This window comes from Dermacentor albipictus, chromosome 10 (assembly GCF_038994185.2).
Source record: "Dermacentor albipictus isolate Rhodes 1998 colony chromosome 10, USDA_Dalb.pri_finalv2, whole genome shotgun sequence".
NCBI classification, from domain to species: Eukaryota; Metazoa; Arthropoda; class Arachnida; order Ixodida; family Ixodidae; genus Dermacentor; species Dermacentor albipictus.
The window spans coordinates 18,788,320-18,811,918 of NC_091830.1; the positions used below are offsets into that span (position 1 = coordinate 18,788,320).

The following is a 23,599-nucleotide window of genomic DNA, read 5'->3' on the forward strand; positions in this document are numbered from 1 at the left end:
CCGGTTGATACTGGGTGTGTCAGCTAACTGTAGCCAGTATTTAAAAATATGCCGATGCACTCTAAAACGAGGCTACCAAGTGCATGTTGCTCCCTTTTGTATGTAGCGTGTCACGCTACTATTTGTATTTTGCTTGATTAGATAATTAGTCAAGATTGATTAACCAACTTCTGAAGCAACAAAGTTAGACAAAAAATTCCAATCAAAAAGTTGTAGAGCGCTTTGCAAAACGTCCAATTAGACAGTTACTAACTCTCTATCAAGTATTAAGTGTTTTTCACTTTACTGGGGATGCCCGCGAAATACAAAAAACTACCCTGGTGACGTAGCCATTTGTGTGCCGGGATTGCAGTGCTCCCAAGCTGTCTGCGTATAAACATGCACTCTAGCAGTGCACTGATGAAGGCATTGGCTGCGCGATTTACGCCATCGATGTGCTTCCCTCGCGGCGGTTCATGATGGCGATAAGCGGACATAGCGGCAGCATACCTGGCTAAATGCTATGTAATAGTTATAGGCATGGCTATGCGGGTATATGCGGGTTATATTGCTACACCATTCAATCACTAATACGGGTGTCGCACGGTTTTGATTGCATTCAAGCCTGATCCGAATCACATTTCTCGGTCATGATTGGCTCCTTTGCGCAAGCTGTGGGAGGGAGCTAATCGCTGTCAAGAATTTCGATCAGGATTGGGCTTGATTGCGATAAAAAGTGTTTGTGTGACACCCGTATAAAGGTGCTCAATACCATGCAGGCCTTACATTTTTTATTATTTCTTGGAATTTTGAGAATGGCAGCCCATACAAATATAAGTAAACATTCGCAGCGCATGCCTTTTATTTTAAATTTCAAAAGTTCAAGCGCAATGCTAAACTTTGCTATCGCAGTAAGCGGTTTGCCCTTCAGATAAAACTGCCATTTTTAATATTTTCATTTGATGGATTCGCCGCTGTCTGTCACAGTACGAGCACCGAGATGCCTAAAACGTTGCATAATGCCCGTTTACCAAGATCAGCTTCGCTGCACTACACCTGTGCTAAGCGGTCAAACATACGCAGTGTATTGCGGTGAAGCACACCAAGAGTGCAAAGGGGCCACTGTCACAGGACGGAAAAAGTGTTTCTTATTAATACACGCGCGCACCCGCACCGCCGTCTCCTGTCGTAGTACGAGCACTAGAACGCCTAATTGTACTGGCAGGCCTTTAATGCTACTCCGCACATGGCTGTGGCGATTTGAACCCTTGAGGGCAGTCAAAGGCATGCAATCATTTTTTTTTTATGTTTTCCCACTTCCTAGGGAGCCAGAAAAATCTGACGTCTGTATTGTCTGGAACCTTGCATTTATTTAGGTGTATGCAAACAAAAGTCATTTTTAGACTGAAATAAATGATGCCAGAAGCGAATGAAATGTCGAATAGTTTTTGAATATTGAACAGTCGAATTTTCAGAATATAAGACGATGTTCACATCTTAGTATTCATATATAACAGCAGCAAGTTTCTGTCATTATATGTTGCACGTTATGCAGCACTTTTTATTAAAAGCCCAAATGAAGCCTTAGGAGCTAAGAAGCAGTTCACTCTCATACACAGGACTCTCCTGAGAGTGCAAATGATTGCTGTAAATCCAGTAAGGTCTGGCTCCTTGAGCACTGTAGCCTGCTCCACTACACAAGTTATGCATTATGCCCATCTCGTGGCCACGAGGATGAATTTTATTGCACTTTCACTCCTGTTTTATGTTTGATTGTGCACAGTTGATGTTTAGAACTATTTGAAAGATATTCGTATTAACGAATACTGACTATTTGATTTGAAGAATGAAATTAATAGGACACTATTCCATTCATTATTCAAAAGTTCTGAATATTTGCAAACCCTTACAATGTTGCCAAGGAGAAAAGAAAGGAACTAAACGGGGAGCATGACGTTTGACAGCCAACATTTACAAGCCAACTCTCCGTGAAGCTCTCGTTTGCCCTCTTCTCTCGCCCATGACTTCAGCAGTCATCCCTATAAACGACCTCAGACTCTTGGCTGTGCTCGATGGAGTTGGCCCGGCGTGTACGATTCGCAGTAGGTTTTAATCAGAGCACTTGTTCGAGTGATTTGCCAACTGCTCTGTACATTAATTTCCCCCCGATATGCTCAATCAAGTATGGTTTCTTCTTGTAACGTGCATATATTGTCGTTCCATTGAGCAGTTGCAGCAGCCACGCATTGCCGTCTTTACAGAATAATGTGACGGTGCGAGGTGCCAAAGCCTGCTGCGACGTGATCACATGCAGGGCCATCTTTCTTGGGCTTTATATATAACAAGCAACAACAGAGGAGATCGAAGAGCACATGTAAGCCACATGGCAGCCAACGAAAATTCGTGACGTAGCCACATGACGTAGCGTTTTCTTGGTTGTTTACGATCCTTCCTCGATATCAATGTCGCAAGGTGCTCCGTTTTGCGGTTGGCTTCGCGCACGTACTTTAAAATAGATTTTAAATATGTTCTAAGCTATAGTCGCCGGTGATATTTTATAGACAATGTGTGTGTGAACACCTACATCGATCTCACAAGTTATCTCGACTTCAAATTGTTGTGTCAGTACTCCTTTAAGGGATACCGTGTCCCGTGACAATTGCCCCTTCAGACGCTTGTTATGCTTCACCGCGTAACATTTCTGTATTTGAGGCGAAGCTGACTTTTGGGAACCGGCATTATGCAACGCCCCGTGCTTTCCGAGCTTTGAAGCCAATGGCAGCGAATTTTTTCAATGAAAAACACGGCAACGAACGGCAAGAGGCTTCGTAGCGAACGTCGAAGCAGCTAGGCCTAGCGTTTACCGCGGTAGTGGCTACGGCTACCAGTGGATCTGCGTGCGGGAGCGCCGGTTGAGTCGGCAACGTAACACAAACGGCGGCAGTGGTGGCTTTGATTAGTGCCGTTTCGGACCTGCGGTCACGGCAAAATGCCCGAAAAGTGGGACGACGAAGTGTTCTTGCGTCCGAAATTTCAGACGTCCATATACGCTATGTACGTGTTACGTGGTGGTGCCGCGAAGCCATCCGAAATACTGGGCGTCCGGAAAGTCTGTCGTTGACTGTACACTGACAACTCCTCCAGCAGACGACACTGCATCTAAAGACGATTCGTCACGATCCCTCTTTGTTACGCGAGTCAGCATTACTGCAGCTTTCGTTCCCTTTCAAAAAAATTACAGCCGATTTTTCCTGATACAAGCACAAATCCCCTGGGTTTCCCTGAGTATTTCCAGGCTATTCAATATCCCGGAGAATTCCCGGTTGGTAGACACCCTGTGGAGAACATCGGAATGGGAGGTGATATCCCACCTGGGGCCATATTCCTGGCCAATCACTTTCGGGGTTGTTTTCACTTTTGCATGATGTGCCATCTGGAGCAACAGGAATTCTACTCATTGGCTTAGTCAATCAGCATCGACAGTGCGCTATCTACCCACATGAATGATAGAGAATCCTAGCCGTCCTGGTAGTCACAGCAATAATTCCTAGTAATGAGCCGTATAAGCAAGTCATCAAAAAAGGCAAGCGCGTAAACGAATGCCACTGCTAATGGTGGAACCAAGGTCCTCCTGCCTTGGCAAATATATTTACAGCTCCACGATACCATATACGAAGAGAGCGGTGTGGATCAGAGACGAGGATGGAAGTGGCCAAGGAAGTTTTGGAGCAGCTCTGGGAGCAGCAAATTTGGCACTTAGGTGCAGGAATTGTTTGTTTTGGAGCAGTAAATACGTGTTTTGAAGCAGCTTAATAAAGGTCAATATGAGTGAAATACAGGCATATGAAGTAGGCATTCCTTACCTGACTTTGCAGAAAACTATTAAGTTATGGCAGATTGGTTCTGCAGAAGCCCGCAAGGAGAGCGAAATTCATCACAAGAAAAAATTGTCATTCACCTGACTGTAGCACGAAGCTACAAAGGAAGCCCATAGAGGTTTCTCAGAAATTACATGCCAGATGTGCCAACTGAATGTGGCCAAGAAAAAAAGTGTTTTCCATGAACAGTGCCCACTCTATGTCGATAGGCTTGTGTTAATGTATAACGTATTTACTTGAATCTAGGCCGACCCCGATTCTAAGCTGACCCCCTAAAGTCCGAAGCCAACAAAAAATATATATATATTACCTCGAATGTAGGCCGAACAAAAAATTACCGACGATTACGTTACTTCCTAATGCGAAATTTGAGCGCAGCAAATAAGCTGTTTCACCTTTTCGATAGATTGAGGCAAAGAAATCGAGCAACACATGTATGCGCTATCACAGAATTTTTTTTTATTTTTCACACGTATTCCTTTAACAAAGACTCCACTAACAGTTCTTGACAGTCATGAAGGAAGCTTTGTGGTCGGAGAAATAGACTGATATATGTTCGACTTGGTACACCAATGCTTGATTCTCAAAGACGAGATCTATACAAGTGCCTCGCGAGGTTGTCACAGCCATGGGACGCGTTACGAGCGAGAGGAACGGGATGTTCTCCCGCATAAGTGTTAGGAAATTGCTGTTTGTCTTTATGTCAACATTAAAGTCCCCCACTACTAACATCGGTGTGGATCGATGGACGGTTAATGCGAGTTGCAGGAAGTGCACGACGTCTTTCGTGAGTGCGGTAGCGGACTCACGAAAGCGGTATCAGTCGGTCGCTGCTAGCGCTGGGGGGATGAAAGGGGGGCGGAGCAGGTTACGAGGCCGACGATAACGCCGACGACGACGCGAAACCCAGGAACGGACGCCAAAGAGCCATTTGTGTAGCCAGCCCTCCTCCACAGTCTCTCCTCCTCCCTTCCATCATCCTCCCTCGCCCGGAGAGCCGACAGCGCGCATGCGCGGCGGCGGAGCAGATTCGTCGGCGAGCTGGTTACGAGGCCGACGACAACGCCGACGACGACGCGAAACCCAGGAACGGGCGCCAAAGAGCCATTTGTGTAGCCAACCCTCCTCCACAGTCTCTCCTCCTCCCTTCCATCATCCTCCCTCGCCCGGAGAGCCGACAGCGCGCATGCGCGGCGGCGGAGCAGCAGATTCGTCGGCGAGCTGGTTACGAGGCCGACGACAACGCCGACGACAACGCCGACGACGACGCGAAACCCAGGAACGGACGCCAAAGAGCTGCGCTCTAAAAAAGCGAGGACAGCATTCACAAAACGCAAACAACATTTATTGAATCTGAACGTGCAGAGCTCATTCAACGTTGTCGTCGCTGCTAGAGTCGTCGCGGTGTTCCTTGTAAACGTCAAACAGTGCACTATCTTCGGTACCGTCGAGTGCATTAGACATGCTGCACTTTTTAAATGCGCGCACAATCAAAGTACCTGGCACTGTAGTGGCATGTCCTGCTTGGTGCCACCGAGATAACACCACGCCGCACACCGATACGGCCATAGAATAAAGAAGATACGGCCGACACGACACAGGTCAAATGGCGACCTCACTTGTGTACGGTTGGCTACTGGCATGGTTAGTAGCGGCTGCAATACTGACTTTTCTAGATGGCGCTAGCTATGCAACATATTTAGCAGTTTCAATGAACTGGCGCGTTATTTAGAATCCTCGATTCAGACCCGGACGGACGGAAAAAACTTTAAAACGGAAAAAGGACCTGCAAAGTTGCCAGCCAGGGCTCAGGCCACCCGGGCATTACATGCGGTGAGGTGCAGCCTTTCCAGCGCTGCCCGGGCCCGCTGGATAGACCATAATTGGTCGTGTAGTTCTGAGCTAGTCAGAGCGCTTGGCCTTCGCTCCTCGAGAAGGTCCGGTTCTATCTTGTCCTCTACATATACTGATCTGATCTGTGTGCACTTCCATAAGATGTGTGCCATATCTGCGTGTTCGTGTTTGCAGAGCTTGCAGCTTGCGTCTGGGTATTGTGATGAATTTATTCCGTTTAAGTGTACTGGGTTTCGGAATGTTCTGGTTTGCGATCTTCTCCAATCTGTTTCTTGAGACCTGTCGAGCTGTTTGTGGGGTTGTGGGTATGCTTCTCTTTGTTTTGTGTAGTGTGTCCATATGTCGTGGTGCATGACCAGTCTGTCCCTGTCGTCTTTTATCGCTTCTTTGTCGTCTTCACCTCCTCCGTCTTCTCCATCGCCTCCGCCGCAGTCCTTCCCCCTTCCCCGGGGGTTGCGGGGTGTTGGGCAGTCACTGTCCGTGTCGCAGTGGGTTAGTTTTCGCGCGACTCGGTGGGCCTTCTCGTTGAGGTTGGGAGGGGCATTTATGGTAACTTCTCCCATATGTGCCGGGATCCATTTGAGGTATTTGAGTGTAATTGTGCCATTCTTAGTCTTCAGCTCTGCGGTTCAGGATTTTGGCTGCCTCGGTAGACACAGCCCTTTGTGAAATTCCTAATAGCTGTCTTGGAGTCGCTGATTATTGTTCTGTATTGTTGCCGACCGTTGAGTATTAAGCCAACCGTAGAGTTTGGAATATGATTTAAAAAAAAAACTATTGGCCAAATTCTAATTAATACGGTATATTGTTGTTTTTTTCACTGTGAACAAGCAATTAACATTTAATTGTAACAAACCACCTTTTATTGCTTATTCAATAGGGTGCCAATGCAAAGGTTGTGTAATATGTCAATAAATGAGCGATAACGGCGCATATAGCGCCCTAAGTCTTGTGGTAATTTTTTCCGACAAAGAAAAACGAGCAAATGCCTGCAAACTTGTTTAAAGATCTACGCGACAACACGTCTTTGCACCAGTAATACAAGTGGTCTCAGATGTAAACATTGTCATCAGTGCATTGTATATACTACGAACGTGCAAACTTGGGCAATGGTCTTGTAATGGTTTGGAAAGCAAACTGTTACAAGGTCGCGCTACTTTGCATTTGATAGGGACTGAAGATGCGCGCCAGAAACTGCTAATGCGGCAAGAAAAAAAGTGCAGCCGCTCATTCCGACTGTCTCTTATTTGACGAGGTTTGTGTATATATTTATGCAATCTTTAGTGTGCAGAAGCATTGTCACGACCACAGCATTTTCTTTTTTAACTTTTGAAACATATTTCACGGGCTGTGCTTCTTATTACAAAAGTTATGTTGTTAAAAAAATGCTGTTATTGGGTGTTTACCAACATCACCACAACTTTCTCATAGACATATCATCGATAAGGTAAGTTTATAAATTTAGCTAATTAAACGTATTCGTGCACAATGAAGGAGAAATATTCACAGCGGCCACCATGAACAACGCCCATCAAGATATAAAGAATGGCGTACACACAGTGCCCTCAGGTAATTTTTTTTTTCTTGGTGACCTTCAGTTAGGATAGCAGAATGCCACAGGATAAATGTGAAGTGATGTACTGGTCACTGAATGTTTGCCAGCCTTTCACATCGCTAGCCGAGAAAAAGCTCAGACATTTTTCAAAGCAATAAAGGGATAAAAATTTTCCCCGGCTTTCTGGTCTGCATCACTGACCAATATCTTGAATAAGCTCGATTATTCAGGCATATTTGCAGTTCTGCCACAGGCACTATAAAGCCAGTGTAAAACAACAACCAATATTTAATGCGTCTAACAATATTTTAATAAAATTCTTCGACTCAAAATCTGCACAAGTCACATCGTGAACATTGTTGCTGCAAACTTAATTTCCGAGGTTTGTGGTTTCACCACGTTTAATTAGGACCACTAAATAAAGAAAGGAAAAGCAGGGGTTTTACGTGTAAAACCATGATCTGATTATGAGGCATGCCGTAGTGGGTGACCACGAATTTTGACCACCTGGGGTTCTTTAACGTGCACCGCAATCTAAATACACGGCCACATTTCGCCTCCATCAAAATGCGGCCGCCGTGACCAGGATTTCACCCCACGCGACACCAAAGCCACTAAGCAACCATAGCGGGTCAATTACGACCACAATTTAACCGCTACGGTTGACTAGATATGAAACTGACATCATCGGCTTGCATTCTGCGGCGGCGAGCCCGATTTTGTGTGGTGCGGCTGGGCAGAAAATAGTGTAGCCTTGTAGCCCAAGCGCCAATTTGAGTAACGACTGCAGTTGCCACAGTGCTGGAATGTAATACCGTGGGCACTGCTCTTGGTCAGTAGTACCCCCGAGTGCCAAGGCACTCGGGGGTACTACTATAGATGCATGCTCCACATCACACTACACTGCATGCTCTACATCAACATGCGGTTCCTACTGATTAAAAAAGCTTAAAGCTTATAATCCGAGTCACTTATTTCTGATTAAGAGCCTGCAAAGCTTCAGAACTTCTGAATTAGGCGACCGGCAGCTGTCCTTTTAATTTCAATTTAAAACAATATAGTAGTCAAAGATGTCATGTAATGGCCTTTTTAAGGGTAGCAAACCACCTCTCCAGAATTTTCCGGTCCTTCACAAACTGCGACATGAACAAGGTCATGAACGCAATGTCAACAGTGTGTGAAATGTCAACTGGCCCACGTATAAGAAACAGTAGATTTGTCTGCTAGCATGCCTTTGCCATGCAGTTGCACGCTCGTCCTCATGCACAGTTAAAGGATATCATTTTGTGTTGAGTGTTTTACACTGCGTGTGCGGTGGCAACGGTGTGGAGTCCTGATAAACTTGACATTTTCAAAACAAGCGCCAGTGAGACAATGGGTACTGCTGTAGCCATACATATCTTCTAGAGAAGTATGCACTCTCTTTAGCAATTAACGGTAAACACACTTACAAAAAAGCAGCCAACCTCCACAGCTAGCCAAACAAAACTGTCAGTGCTGTGCCGTGTGATACAGAAAGGTCAGCTACACGCCCCCTGGTGGCTCTGCTGATGCAGCGCCATCTATAATCACAGCAGAGAAGGAAGCGACTTTGGGGAGGGTAGCAACTGCGAAACTCTCAAATGGTTTAGGGGTCCTTTAAAACGCCACGGTTATATGCAAAAAGTTGGAAGCAACACTACTGTTAGCATTCTTTAGCATGGCATGCCAAACTTTTATTTTGCGAAGTTCACAGTCATCAATATAACTCCGACTTGAGGCAAGCGTCGCTCCCATTGTAGAAGAAGAGGACAGGTCGTTCTTGGAGAATCACAGTTGACTGTTTCGCAATAGAACTGGTAATACAATGTAACGCAAACAAAATGTAACATTTATACTCGTCCAATAGCAGCCTGCCGTTGCTAGGGAAGGAATAGAAGGAAACGAAATGTCTAACACGGCAAAATCAAACACTTGGAATAAAAAAGGACATCAGGTGTGTCTACCGTTGAAAAATCAGCATTCACTTAATTTCTGCTGCAGCTTCACAGATATTACGATGCGGGTGAGATGAGCACCAACATGACATATCCACGAGCAAAGCTGTGTCGAACTTTCTCGTTAAGCAAACTAAAGTGAAGAACTCGTTACCAGAGATCTTCTAGCAGCAAAGCTCCACTAATGCTGCCAAGCCACTGGCTTATCAGCTGCGGCTACTAGAGCACAAAACACGGATTCTGCTTTACTCAAATGCACAGGGTTGCGAACAAAGGTTTACAAACCACGTAAGCAACTACCATGCTGCATAAACAACTCTTCTTCACAGTCGGGCAACCTTGATAATTCTGTTGAAGCATTCTTTTCCCCACCTATCATTGCTATACAGCGCACAAAAAGAAGGGAAACCATGTTTCATCAAAGTGTACAAAGCTGTGGAAAAAATGTTTATGAACCACATAAACTGTTAAAGAATTTTTGTATGGCAGGAAAACTTTGTTGAAGGAAAGTTATCTTTGTAGTCACTTGGCTACAAAGCACTTGAAAGGGATTCAATCTCAAGTGTTGCCCAAAAGTTTTTGAACCTGTCAATTACCTTGCCAATGTAAACAACCCTGTTCTGCACAAGTTTCACAGGGGAAACCTGGAACAGTGTAAAATCAGAGCTTCTTGTCTTTGTGGGTACTAATGCATCCAAGAGGGATCCACATTCATGAAAAAGCATACCGTTGTGGATAAATGTTCGTAGACCAAAAGCCGCTAGCTTATGCAGAACATGGGTTCCAGATTCTTGCTTGAAAAATAGAAAATTTTCCAATGGAGAACTTTCTTGTAACCACATCTTTTTCGTAAGCGCTATAAAACTGCTACAGTGATGAGCGTGTATTAAGACAGTTGTACTGAAGCATCATGCTTCATTCCCAAGACCTTTTATGCCAACTGCACATTTTAAAACGTCATCCCAACCTGCGTAAAATACTTGAAATGCTGAAACTGAACCATCCTTCCTTCTAGCCACAAAGTATTCATCGTAGACAGTTTTAGTTTTTCACTTCTACTTGTTCTTTGTCCGCACAAACTCAAAGTGCAGTACATTAAAAATGCATACATTTAAGCACATTGCCGGTAGGCAAGAAAGTTTACCTTCAGGTGTGGTTGATGTCAATTCAAGGTGCGCTGCCATGAAGCTAAACCAGGCAGATTCACACTAAATGTAGTCTGCATGGCTGGGAAACCACACTGCGCTTCAAACCAGCAACTGCACAGAGTTCCTTATGTAAAGGTACGAATGTTGTAATGAATATGCAGTTGTTCCACAGTACTGATCTTGAAGTCTTTTTCTGAGAGTTGAAAGTGGGGGTGTAGGCTACATTAAGGAGTTGGCAATGCACGCGAATGTACAGTACACTTAGCCACAAGAACATATCTGCCAATGTTAAGTGATACCTGGAAAGTCTATGACACAGCAATCCAACTTGATCTACAATATCAAACTGCCATTTCACAGAAAAAAAATGGGTGAAAGCCCATGTAGTAGAAAGGCTGAAGCAAGAAATCTTGAAAAATTTTGCACATTAACACGCACCATTTGCCACATTTTAGCTAAATTCACAGCAGCCAAAAAGCAATGCTTGTTGCAGGTTCATTTGCATACCAATCCTCCTCTAATGAATGTCAAGCACTGCATAATGTTAAACAGGTATAGAAGCTGCACAGCACAAAGGTTCCTGCCTTAAGCTTAACAAAAAAGAAGGCTTTAATCGACCCCCAACAACACCAGACAGTGCTTTCCAGTTCACTTTTATCTCCTTTGTGATTTAATGCACTGTGAACTAAACAGGAGAAAGAAAAAAGTCACCCAAGCTTTGGGCACAGTAAACCTGCTTTTTCATTATGTAACAACAAAGAAAGCATATTACATGTCCATCAATGCCATGGCCTTCACACATTCTCCTTTGCCAGATAACAAACCAGACAAAAAAAAAAAGAAGTGAGAGAAAAGATGAGAATGCCCCAGCTTTCAGCATAGTAAAACTGTCACAATTGCAGAACATTATATTAATATGCATAACTTTGCTACCAGGAGAGAATTTGAAGCAAACGACCCCCTTCTTCCTTGTAGTCAACTTGGTTTTCTCATAAGTAGACAGAGGAATGAAAAACAAAGAAGTTGAACGAAAAGAAACGGAAGCACGATCATTGTGCGTGCAATTGCAGTGACCACCACAATGCTAGGTTTCCAGCTATCTACTGACTTTTGGCAGACGAGCCCCGATGCTTCAAACGAACGTCGAAGGAAAATGCCCAAACTTTGGATAAAGCAAAGGCGGCAACCGCACTTCCACGATACCAGCATAACTGTGCATAACATGGTTGGCAGAACACAATCGGAACCGGAGGACATTTTTCTCCCCTTAGTTATTCACCTCCTTCAAAAAAAAAAAAGAAAAAAAAAGAAAGTCAGGGGAAGAAAAAAAAAAGACACGAACATTCTGCATGCAACTGTGGTGACAGCACACTTCTGGACTTTCAACCGTCTGCCGAACTTTAGCAAACGGCGCCACTTCTGCTATGCTGCAAGTTGCACAGCGGCATCATCCGCCTCTCATTTGTGCAGGATCCAAGATTGCCCCCAAACGCTTGCTGGATCTCAGTTCCAGGTTTCTTTTCGCACCAGCCCTGGGGGGGGAGATCATGCCTCTGCTTTGACGGCACTGTTGGCGGTCGGCGTTGTGGCAGCAGTGTCGGGGGGCGTGGGAATTTCGTTGTTATTATTGTTGTTTGCCACGCCCTCACCAGCGGGGCCTTCCGTTGGCTGTACGTACTTCCACAGGCCATACGTTTTGCCAACCGTTGTCTGCCAGAGCCTCAGGGTTCCATCTTCGCTGCCGCTCGCATACAGCTCGCCGTCGGGGGAAAATCTTACGCAGTGCACGGGTCCGAAGTGTCCCTTGAATGATTCTGAAATTCAAAGAGTATCACTGTCATGCTAACACCTGCCACAATAAAGAATTTACTGCAGTTTTTATCAGTGAAGATCAATTTTAGAGATTTCAGGACTAAAGCCCAGAGAATGGCCTCACCAAGCTCTGTTCCAGTTTCATACTCGAACTTGTACATCTTGAAGTCTTCGCCTCCACAGACAAAGAAGGACTTGTCAGGCAGCAGGGATGCTGAGTTAACCTGGCTTGGAATCTGGAACTCCTTCAGTTTTTCCATGCTATTGTGCGAGAGAGACATGCCAGTCAGACAACCAAAACACAAGCGCAAGTGTCTGCTAGTAAACAAAAGCGGTGACAACCATGCAAGCATGTATGCTACACTGCGTTGACCTAAAGTCGATTGACTCCTATGTAGTATGCTTACATTTGATACGTCGCCATTCTAGAATTTTCCTGCATTTGACATTGCATTTGAATGCAGTGGTCTCATAAATGTAGCGGTGCAGAGGCAAATTCACAAGTATGAAATGCAGGAAGTATGTAATTGTCAATTTCAATAAACCTGTCACAATGCGACTGTAGTTTTTGCTGGCTTTTAATAATCTGCTTCAGTGCAACACAACCGTGTTATGCGGTGAAGTATGCTAATGAAAAGGGATTATTGCCAGAGAACATAGTAGATGTCTCATAATTATACACATGCGCAGAGCTGTTCCCGACATTGCAGCGGTGATCTGGGGGTCCCCTCACTGTCACATTTTCCTGACTATTACATCTGTTTTCGATGGTCCCCTGAAAAACACATCAATGGGGTTCTACTGCATAACAAGCCTTGTATAACACTCTACGTATCATGAATGAGGAGAAAGGAAACTGAGGGCCCAATTTTTATTAGTTACATCACAAGAAGCCAACATTGTCCTCAATGTCATTGGTTTGTTGGCTTCTGATGATATTGCATATATCAAGAATTGAATGAACATATTAAATCATTTGTTGTATTTTGCCAATGTGCATCAATGAATAATTACCAGTGCTTTATTCTAATAGACAATATTTTAAAAAGCAGGAACTACCAGTTGATGAAATCAATTGGAGGGGGAGGTACTCTAAATATATATTTATACACTTGCACTAAACAAACAGACAAGAGGGAACAAGATGCAAAATGTCCGCGTTGGCCACTGTTTAGCATGCTGATTTTTTTATTTGCTCACACATTATCTAGTGTCAGAAAAGATACAAGCCTAGCTTGTTGTTAGAATTGCATTAGGAGGCCACCACAGAACATGGATGAAAGCAGCAGCTATATCTGTAGGCGTGGTGTCGAGAGAGCAGTTTTATTCTGCCATGCCTTCGACGAGACGGCAGATGACACTTGACATATTGAATATCACCCACTGGTCACTCTACGCATTACATGATAAGAACAGAACATGACATGGATTGTTACCAAAAAAAGCCCCTGCATGACTTAATCCAAACAGGCAACGTTCCAATACATTCTGAAGCTGACAAACTGAAAATGGATGCTACATAAAATTCCACCATTGAACAAGGAGACTACTCTAGACACTGTCAAACTCCTGGATACTGTAAAATTTGTGATCCAGTCATTTGCTTTGTCTCACATGGTGGCGACGATTCAACCGATAGGCTCAAAATGCCAACATGGCAGATTTTCGCAGTCCTCAGAATAACGCACCAAGACACACTACTTGAACATAAAGCAGACGACAGACACAAGCTCGTGTTTGCCACCAACATTATATCCTGCCCTCAATGGCATCAGAGACTTATCATGCACAAACAAAACCAAGTTAGTGCTGGGTACGCTACTACAGCCTGGGATCCTGAGACCGACACTCCGCACACAACAGTCGACCCCAAACTATGAGCAATCCATCAAATGTTCTGAACTGAACGTGCTGACAAGCAATCTAAAGATTTTAGTGAGATAAGATATTCTCAAAGCAGGTGCACATGAATATTGGACTACGAAGGACAAGATCACGAACATGAATAAACAAGACTGAATGAGTGACATGCATTTCACTAATTCAAATATTGTTTCTTTGCATGTTAAGCATGAAATGCTTTTAGCTCCTGTTGTCTGCGACCTTCAAGTGGTCTTGAGCCAAAAGCCAGTCGTTATCCGGGTACTCAAACGAGAACAACCGGGCAAGTTGCGAGTAAAATTTTATCATCTGGGCAACCAGTCAAAACTTGAGAAAATGTAGTCTCTGACCCAAACCCTTTGTACAGGACTGCATTACATACGCTAGTTATTGCCCAAACAAGCTAATATATATATATATATTGCTACCGAGTTCTTCCTAATGTTAGTTCACAATATCACTCAAGCTGCAACATCTAGTACGCTAAGTTTTGTCATTTCCTATGGTGACGTTCAAAAGACAGATACAGGGCACCACACACTTCATTGTCATCTTTTGGCACTGAGACAACATTGCCTGTGCTCTCTTCAAAGCCAGCGGTCTGCGAGTTCCGCGGCACGGGTTTTGCGTTGCATCGTGAGATGGCGCCACAATGCGTGGCACCTCCTCCAGGCGATTTTCTTCTAACTGGGCAGTGCACTCCATCTCCCTGGCGTCTTTTGCTGCCGGTTGTGCCGCCTTCAGCCTGTTTTCTTCTTCTAGATGGGCAGCGTTCATATGGACCAATGCACGGTATGGCGTGGTGCGGTGTGGTGAGGTGTGCTATTGCGAACATGCGCTACACCCATTTTAAGATTATAGCTAGTATCATCTCCAACCAACCTGCTTTGCAGGTTGCCCTTTCACGGTTACATCTACTCTCGATCACAGGAGAGCCAGCAATTTTTTAACCCTGTCATTCATGTCTTTACGCTAGCACAAGAAGCATGAAACCTCACTAACCCAGTTTAAGCATAGTTACCGGAAGCACAGCCAGTCGTAGTCCAGTAAGTTTAGGATTTGGTGAAATTTTTAGAGAAGGAAAAATGTCCTTTTGGAGCAGTTTAGGAGCAGCCACACCAGCATTTTATTTTGGAGCAAATTTGGAGCGCAATAATTCGTCTTTTTGGACCACCTGGAGTAGTACAGCAGTAATTTGCAACCATTTGGTGAAGCTTATTATTACAGCGCAATCAGTAAGTGGTGCTCAAGTGTGAAGGAAAACACAAAGCCAACAGCGACCAATTAAGCTTGCCTTCCCACGGATGGTACAGCATGCATGGTATGGTGCAAACATATTTATTTGGGTAGGCAAGTAACTTAACTTCGTAAACAAATAAAATTTTGCAGGCTAATGAGAACAAAGACACGTGCCTGGGCACAAGATGGACATATAATTACAAATGAGCGAGAACAATTTGTGTAGTCAGGCACAAGACAAAAAGTGACGGCAAATGTCTTATGCGCATTCCAACAGGGTGTCTACCAAGTTGACATTTCCAAATTCCCTGAGTTTTCCAGGTTTTCCCTGAGCACCTTTGCGAAATTCCCTGAATGAGTCAGATCTTTGTTTTATGTCAAGACAGGCTGACACCACGCTGCCCGATGCTGTCACTCTCTAGTAAGCATGCTGAAACAAAAAAAATGACTTAATCCAGTTTGAATAGTAAGGAGTAATATATATTTTATTTAAAAAGAAAACAGAAGGAAGGTGTTAGTAAAACGCACAGCGAAAGAAATGGTAAAGCCCATTCCAAATTGAGTCGAACATTTTCAAATATGAATGAAAAGGAGATGCATACATAAGTAAATATTTTTTTAATATCAGCTATTTCTATCAACTGATAGCAAGCTCATCTGTATGAGGTCCTGAACTTTGTCACAACTAAGGTTCTCTCTCAGCAGCTGGGAAGTCAACCTCAACTGTCCTGACATACTCTCAGCCCGTACACAACATCTCAGTGTTGGGTTTCACTGCGTAAACAATTTATTTTGGTTTGGATGAGGGACACCTGTGTCTCAGCATCAGCCATCACTTAGTTTTTTTAGCTCAAGCTCCTTCAAAAAGGTGGCGGCACCCTTCCTTTCCCGTTAATTCCTCAGTGCGTCGGTCCTTTCTGTTCTCATCCTCCTTCTACCACGCTTTCACAACATGGATCATCTGAAGCATCCGCTTGGTCAGTTGTACAGTCAACATTTGATTTCTTGGACTTCCGAGGGGCCGCAAAAAAATAAAATAAAAAAAACGGGCAGTCTGAAAAAAATTATAGCATGTCTTTAACTGCCTTTAAGGGCTAAAATTACCACAGGCACGTCTCAAAAAGCTCTGAAGGCCTGCCAGTACGCTTTTTAGGCATATCAGGGCTTGTACTGTGACAGAAGACGACGTGCATGCATGTGTAATTAAGTAATGTATACTGTGTCCCGCGACAATTGCCCCCTTCCCACGCTTGTTATGCTTCACCGCCTAACAATAGTGTACCGAGGCGAAGCTAACTTTCGCAGACTGGCATTACGCAACACTCTGTGCTCTGCGAGCTTCAAAGCCAATCGCTAGGATTACAAAAGCGGAGTCGGTGCCATTGGTGATAGCGGCGAATTCTTTCAATGAAAAACACGGCACCGCACGGCAAGAAGCTTAATAGCGAACATAGAAGCAGCTAGGCCTGACGTTGCCGCGGTGGTGGTTACGGATTTGCCTGCGAGGGTGCCGGTTCGAGGCGGCGAGATAATCAAAATAGCGGCGGTGGCGGCTTTGATTAATGCCATTTCAGACCTGCAGTCGGGGCAATATACATTGACTATATGGAGTACGTGGTGGTGCCGCAAAACCATGCAAATTATCGGGCATGTCCGAAAAATCGGGCGTCTAGAAAATCGGTCGTTAACTACTCTGGCAATACATCGTGCCGATGACACGGCGTCAATGACGATTCGTTGCGATTCCTCTGTTACTGGAGCCAGCATTAACACGACTTTCGTTCCCTTTCAATAAAGTTACAGCTAATTTTCCCTGATAGAAGCACAAATTCCCTGAGTTTTCCCTGAGTTTTTCCAGACTGTTCAAATTCCCTGAGAATTCCCGGTTTTCCCGGTTGGTAGACACCCTGTCCAAATAACAGACGTGCTTTGATATGCTTTAGCGAACTAGACAAAATGTGTATTATGCTCAATAATAATTCTAGAAGCTTGACAAGAAACTGTGTGTTTATGAACAGCGCTAAGATGAGATGCCTCCTTATGGTGTGTCGCAAAGATGCTGATGGCGGTGGAGAACGCTATTGGTACCATCCTGTACACACTTTCGTTGCGAGGCAATTTGTCATCTTCCAGTGTGTGGTGTGGCCTCCTTGAATAGATATACATTGACTTGGCGCAACAAATTTTGTTAGCGATACCTGACTGACCTTTCGAAGCACCACCTTTTACTGCCCCCAAGGGCAGAAATTGCCACACGCACGTTCGAAACAGCTCTGAAGGCCTGCCAATACAATTATTAGGTGTATCAATGCTCGTACTGTGATAGCAGATGGTGGGTGCATGCATGTATAATTAAGGAATACATACTGTGTCTCGCGACAATTGCCGCTTCCAACTCTTGGTATGCTTCATCTGCTTCCCCACGTACCTATGCGATATTGAGGCGAAGCTGACTTTCGGGAGCTGGTATTATGCGACGTGTCGTGCTTTCCGAACTTCGAACCAACTGGCAAGGTTTACAAAGGCGGAGTCGGCACCACTGCTAACAATGGCAAATTGTTTTATTGAAAAAGATGGCACCAAACAGCAAGACGCTTGGTAGCGAACGTCAAAGTAGCTAGGCCTAACGTTGTTGAGGTGGTGGCTGTGGCTGCCAGCGGACCTGCGTGCGAAAGTGACTGCTCTAGGCTGCGAGACAAAATGGCGGCGTTGATGGCTTTGATCAATGTCGTTTCGGAGCTAGGGTCATGACAAGACTGGAGAGTCGGACGGCAAAGGGTTTTCGCATTAGAAATTTCAGTGGTTCTTTACACTGACTTTATGGGGTACTGTGGCAATGCCGTGAAGGCATCCGAATTATCAGACATGTCCGAAAAATTGGGCGTCCGGAAAACCGGTCGTTGACTGTAGTTGCATAACCCTACTTTTTGAAAACATTGCATTGTTGTGAAAACGCAAAAATACCACACTTTTGCCCAGTTGGCACAGATGGCACTTGAGTGGGCAAAGCCAGGAGCTGGCAAGTCGAATTGTAGCAAGATGGCGCAAATGGCGCAGTTGGACCACCGCTGCCGATTGAAAACACCTATTTTCAGCCTGCCTTAGGATTTTTCAAACAGTAACCGGAGCTCACAATGCTTGCTTATGGTATTTACCGAATTCCAATCTGTGACTTTCTTTTTTGCTGAAATTGTGCCGAATATTGCCTGCGCTTTCGAATTAGATACAAAACAAAACCAAAGCCGCTTTCACGACATTCATATACTTCACCGCACAACCTAAGTGTACTGCAGCAAAACTGACTTTAGAAAACTGGCTGTCATTGTGCAACACAATTTTCTCGCTAAAAAAATCAGGAGCACGTTAGATTTATACTTTCTTTCGGAGTTTAATGCAATCTATAACTTTTTTTTTATTTGGACACATAGAAAGTGTGCGCATTTGATTTGGGGACATGTAAGACTCTGGAAAATACTTCGAAATTGCAGTGTATTTTCGCGTATTTTGTGCACCTTGTTTAATTAAACCCAATGGATAATTCAGTCAGTTTTGTTAGACCTGTCAGGGTCGCATTAACTCAAGTTTACTGTATTGCAGACTGAAAAATTCATGGGTGCCCCGTTGATTGTCTTGTGAGGCACCACATCTTCACAACACACTTGCACCATGTGGACATACACGCCAAACACATGCTCATGAAATTTGCAACCACTCAGTGAATGCTTGGAAATGTTTCCTTCCTTCAATGTGAAATTGACAGGTATCAAAATCACAAAATCATTTCGCAATTCTTTATTTTGAAGCTTTATTTCGGTATCTGTATTAACTTCCACTCCTTGTTTGCTAGTTGTACTGGTATAATGTGACTCGTATTTTCTTTTGTTAGTCTTGCACTTCCTTAATACAAATTTTGATTTCTTAATGTTTTTTGCCGATCTTGTCTTAGTGATGCCTCTCTCACTCAATGCCTTGAACAGAGTCTGTGAGGTATTTTCAAACAAATAAAACAAAGGCATAAATGAACACTCACGTTTCGGTGCTCCACGTGCTGACCATGTGGCCGTGGGTGACCAAGAGCATGCTGCCGTCCGGGGTCAACTCTAGGTCGCTTGGGGCACTGGACAGATCCAGCTTGCCCACCTCGGACCCGCTCACGTAATCCCAGAACCTGAAGGTCAAATGTTTGCCATAGTCAAACAGGTGAAAATTTTGCTTCACTGCTGTCGCCACTCTCGCACCATCCATTAAGAAACATCAAAATTGCGGCCCACTGTGCAGTTATTTGTTTCTTCAGTGTAAAGGATGGCAGCCCTCTTCAACGCTGCTGTGAACGAGCGCCGAATGTTTAGTGGACTCGGAGCACTCATGATGACTGAGGAAGCACGGAAGTAGCACGTGGCTGGCAGTCAAATCGAATGCACGAAACTAAAGAGCTACAGGGAAAGAGTAACGTGCGAGCAATGTCTGCTCTTTCATGAACTACTGATATTTCCCACAAGCTGTTCTGAGGGTGCCGCCACAAATAAAACAGCGGCACTTCCAAGAGCTATTGACACCCTCACATGAGTGCTGTGTGCACTGTAAAACTATAAAAAATGTTGAAAAACGCTTCCGAAAAGCGAACAAACATGTGGAATAGCGCAAAGCTACGGGTGGGGCTGTAGAGCAAACAAATTTGTAACAATATTGTAGCTCCCCTGTTATCCCGTTGGTCTCGCTTTTCCTGCGGTGCCATGTTTTGATTTTGATTGTAAGTTGAACCTCCAACTTCAGATTTTCAAATTTCAAAATACAGGTTGACTTACAATCGTGTAAATATAGTACTACAGTCGCCGACCGATTTTCCGGACTCCAAAAATTCGGACATGCCCTATTATTCGGTCAGCTTCGCGGCACCGCCATTCTCCCCATAGACCATAATGTATAACAACTGCCGAAAGTTCGGACACCTTGCAACCTCTCGTCTGATTTTTCGGACACTCCTTGAGCCAACTCGGTCGAAAGCACCATGCACCGACTCTGACCGGTGCATGGCTCGACTTGCTGAACGCCATTTTTGTTTTGAACTGAGCTTCCTTGCTGCCCCACGAAGTGGCGCTACTGGAAATCCCCGCTCATCATCATCGTTTCTGCCTGGTTAGATGGAGTGGCTCTGCAGCAGTTCCGGTTTCAGCTTAGTCAGCCATGTCAAGACAATCCAGCAGTTGATTTGTATCTTCGCGCAAGACGCTGCGAGCAGGCCGCGTTTTTCGTTTGTGCGACTGGTGTCGGCACGGTGGTGTTTGCTTTGTGTGCTGTGTCGAGGTTTCGGTGATCCAACGCGGCGTATGGAAACATCGCGTCAAGTGTCTAATGGCGCCGACAGTGCCCGCGCAGACTGCGCTGGGGAATGCCGGCAAGCGGGTGCCGGGAGGCCTAGCATTTGTCGCCTTCCGATGTGCTCCCTACTGACGCGGAAAATGTTCTGCCGAGACCTGCGCAGTGGTTGCGTTGCGATTCCGGACACCGTCTCATTTGACAGTTTCATAGGTGCTGACACTGCTGTATTGACATGCGCAGAACTCGACGATGGCAAGATCATTCGTCAGGTTTCTGCTGCACCGCGGACGATGACTCTGAGTCGGAACATGACGCACCATGTGCTGTGCTGCCGTCGCATGCAGAGCGTGTACAAGCAGTGACTGTGCTTTCAGCCGCTAATAGTGACCGTACGACCCTCTCCGAGATTCAGGCTTATCTGACTGCGCGTAAACGGAACAGCGTGCAACGGCGCACTCACGATTTCTTCCAAGCCTACTGCCGAGCCCGAATAAGTGCGTGGAAATAAAGGATTTAATTTTTATTTCTTAATCTGCTTTTTCGGACACCTGTTTATTCGGACATTTTCGCAGTCCTCGTGAGGTCCGAATAAACGGTCGGCGACTGTATAGCTTTGTTCTCACTCAAATTTTGGAGAAAAAGAATTTTTTTCACCTGCATTGTTAACACAAAATGCTGCGTCATGGTTTGGCTGGACATTTAATTTCCTACTAAATGTGCACCATCTACTAAATGTGGTAAAAATGTGTAGCAGCACACTTCTGCGGTGTAGAGATGTGCACAAGATGGTGGTTAATTTTTTTCTGTGCTAAATAAGCAAACGTGTCAAACCTTGCACTGAATAATGCAGATAAGAAAATGTGATCTGGCTTCGAGACTTGGCCAAAAAGAAACAGAAAAGAAAGCAGGAGTGAGTGCAATATCCTCTATTAAAGCTGTTCAAGTAAAAACACAGATTGATGAAGACTGGATGTTTCAGTGACTGTCCTTAAACTATGATGAGGTTCTAAACTGGTCATTTTCCTCAACAGCTGCAGTGCAAGTTAGAAATGGTAATTATACCAAGATCTGTAACTAAATTTTACTGATTAAGTGTGTAATACAATCAATGACCAATTTTTTAGGTATGCCCGATGATTCGTACACATTCCCTTCATCGTCATGTACCCCATAGGACCCATGTATAAGAACGTCTGAAATTTTGGGCACTGAAGCCTTTGACCGTTCAATATTCCGGACTTTTTGCCGTGACCACAGGTCCGAAACAGCACTAATGGAAGGCACCGCCGCTGCCATTTTTATTATCTTGCAGCCTTGAACCAGTGCTCCCACATGCAGATCCTCTGGCAGCCATAGCCACCACCGTGGCAACGCAGGAAAAGTTGCTTCAACGTTTCCTACCAAGGTTCCTGCTATTCGGCACCATGTTTTTCACTGAAAGAATCCACTGCTGTCAGCAATGTCGTCGATTACGCATTTGTCATTCTCGCCAACAGCTTCAAAGTGCGGAAAACACGGCAAGGGTCAAGGATTGCGTAATGGCAGTTCACAAAAGTCAGCTTCGCCGCATTACAGTAATGTTAACCAGTGAAGCATAAGTGATGGATTGCTGTGAAACACACTAAGAGTGGAAAGGTGTATGTGGTCCTTATTGACGCTTGCACCTGCCTTCTCCTGTCACGTTACGAGCACCAATACGCCTAATATGCGTAGTGGCAGGCCTTTAAAGCTATTTCAGATGCGCCAGCGGCAATTTGAGCCCTTGGTGGGAGTTGTAAAAGGCGTGCATTCACTTTTTCAGACTGCCCACTTTTTCGGATGTTCTTGTGGCCCCTAAGCTGTATGAACAGTCAGACATTGACTGCAGTTCACTTTAGTGCATTATAAAATCAGAAGTGAGTCAATGTCAAACTTGCAATGATATGCACTAGTGCTCCTTGTCTCGTTTTCCCACAAAGCCCCCCTATGTAATACCCTCAGCTGTGAGGGCATTTAGGGGTATTTTGTATAAATAAATAAGGACTGACGTACTTTACTGACAAATATATTATACATGGTGTTAGCCTCAGGATCCCTACTTAGTAGTCATGCCTTCAGCAGTGACCTGTTTTAATTGTGCGACTGCCATACGTGCACCAAACTTGGTGCGCATATGGACAACAACAAAAAGAACAACTAGCGAAATTTCGCGAGGAGCATACTGGAAACAGTGTATCACGCATTATGCTTTCTGCCACTGCCAGCAAAAATTAACTTTGTCATAACTTCTTGCTTTTATTAACTGAAGACAAGTGCAATAAGCATCATGTCTGTTACGGAACTGCTAGCAACATTATAGGGCTCTTCCTACCATTCAGTTTGTGGGGTGGTTGCTTTGAAGAAAGTTACCCATCCAAGTAAAAATGCATGCTGGAAACTTCACAAACATCACAGTTCCAATGATGTCTCATCAAAGGCCTATGACTGTTCTTAGTTTAGTCAAAACAGCAGTTACCTGACTGTCTTGTCATCCGATGCAGAAACAAAGCGCTTTTCGTCTTGGAGGAACAGCACTTTCTTGATGGCAGATGTATGTCCTTTCAGCACAGTGGGTTCTGGGATGGGAGACCGTTCACTGGTCAACTCAACATCTGTCAACGCTTGTTGCTGGGCTAGTTGATTCATACCTTTTACCGTGTGATAGGAAGCTTTGATAGGACAAGTGTTGATGTATTTCAAACCTCTTCTACGTTACTTTTCTCCATTAGTGGGCCCTACTTTCTGTTCTCTATTTTCTACGGAGCCTGATCTGCTCGTAGCCCATTTGCCTCTGCAAAAGATGCTCCATTCCTGTCCTGGTCTCACTTCACTTTCTTTCGCATCCTGTTACATCATCGACATCTGACCTCAGCTACTTCCACTTTGCCCCTCAGAGGGACAAAAAGAGGCATACAAAACCCAGTCTCAAGTGGAACAATA

The 23,599-nt window shown here is 44.6% G+C and overlaps 1 protein-coding gene across 2 annotated transcripts in view; it reads right to left on the bottom strand.

Moving 5' to 3' along the window:
• Window positions 1-8,950: 8,950 nt before the first annotated feature.
• The window catches only part of LOC135911492 (serine-threonine kinase receptor-associated protein-like), a 100,619-nt gene continuing 85,970 nt past the window's right edge, over window positions 8,951-23,599 (bottom strand). For both annotated transcript variants that reach the window (XM_065443811.2, XM_065443810.2), the window contains exons 4-7: window positions 23,136-23,235; window positions 19,353-19,490; window positions 12,327-12,463; window positions 8,951-12,204 (exon numbers count right to left, since the gene is read on the bottom strand). In XM_065443811.2, the coding sequence (XP_065299883.1) occupies window positions 11,936-12,204; window positions 12,327-12,463; window positions 19,353-19,490; window positions 23,136-23,235 (644 nt within the window). In that variant the 3' untranslated portion in view covers window positions 8,951-11,935. The remainder of the gene's footprint in view (window positions 12,205-12,326; window positions 12,464-19,352; window positions 19,491-23,135; window positions 23,236-23,599) is intronic.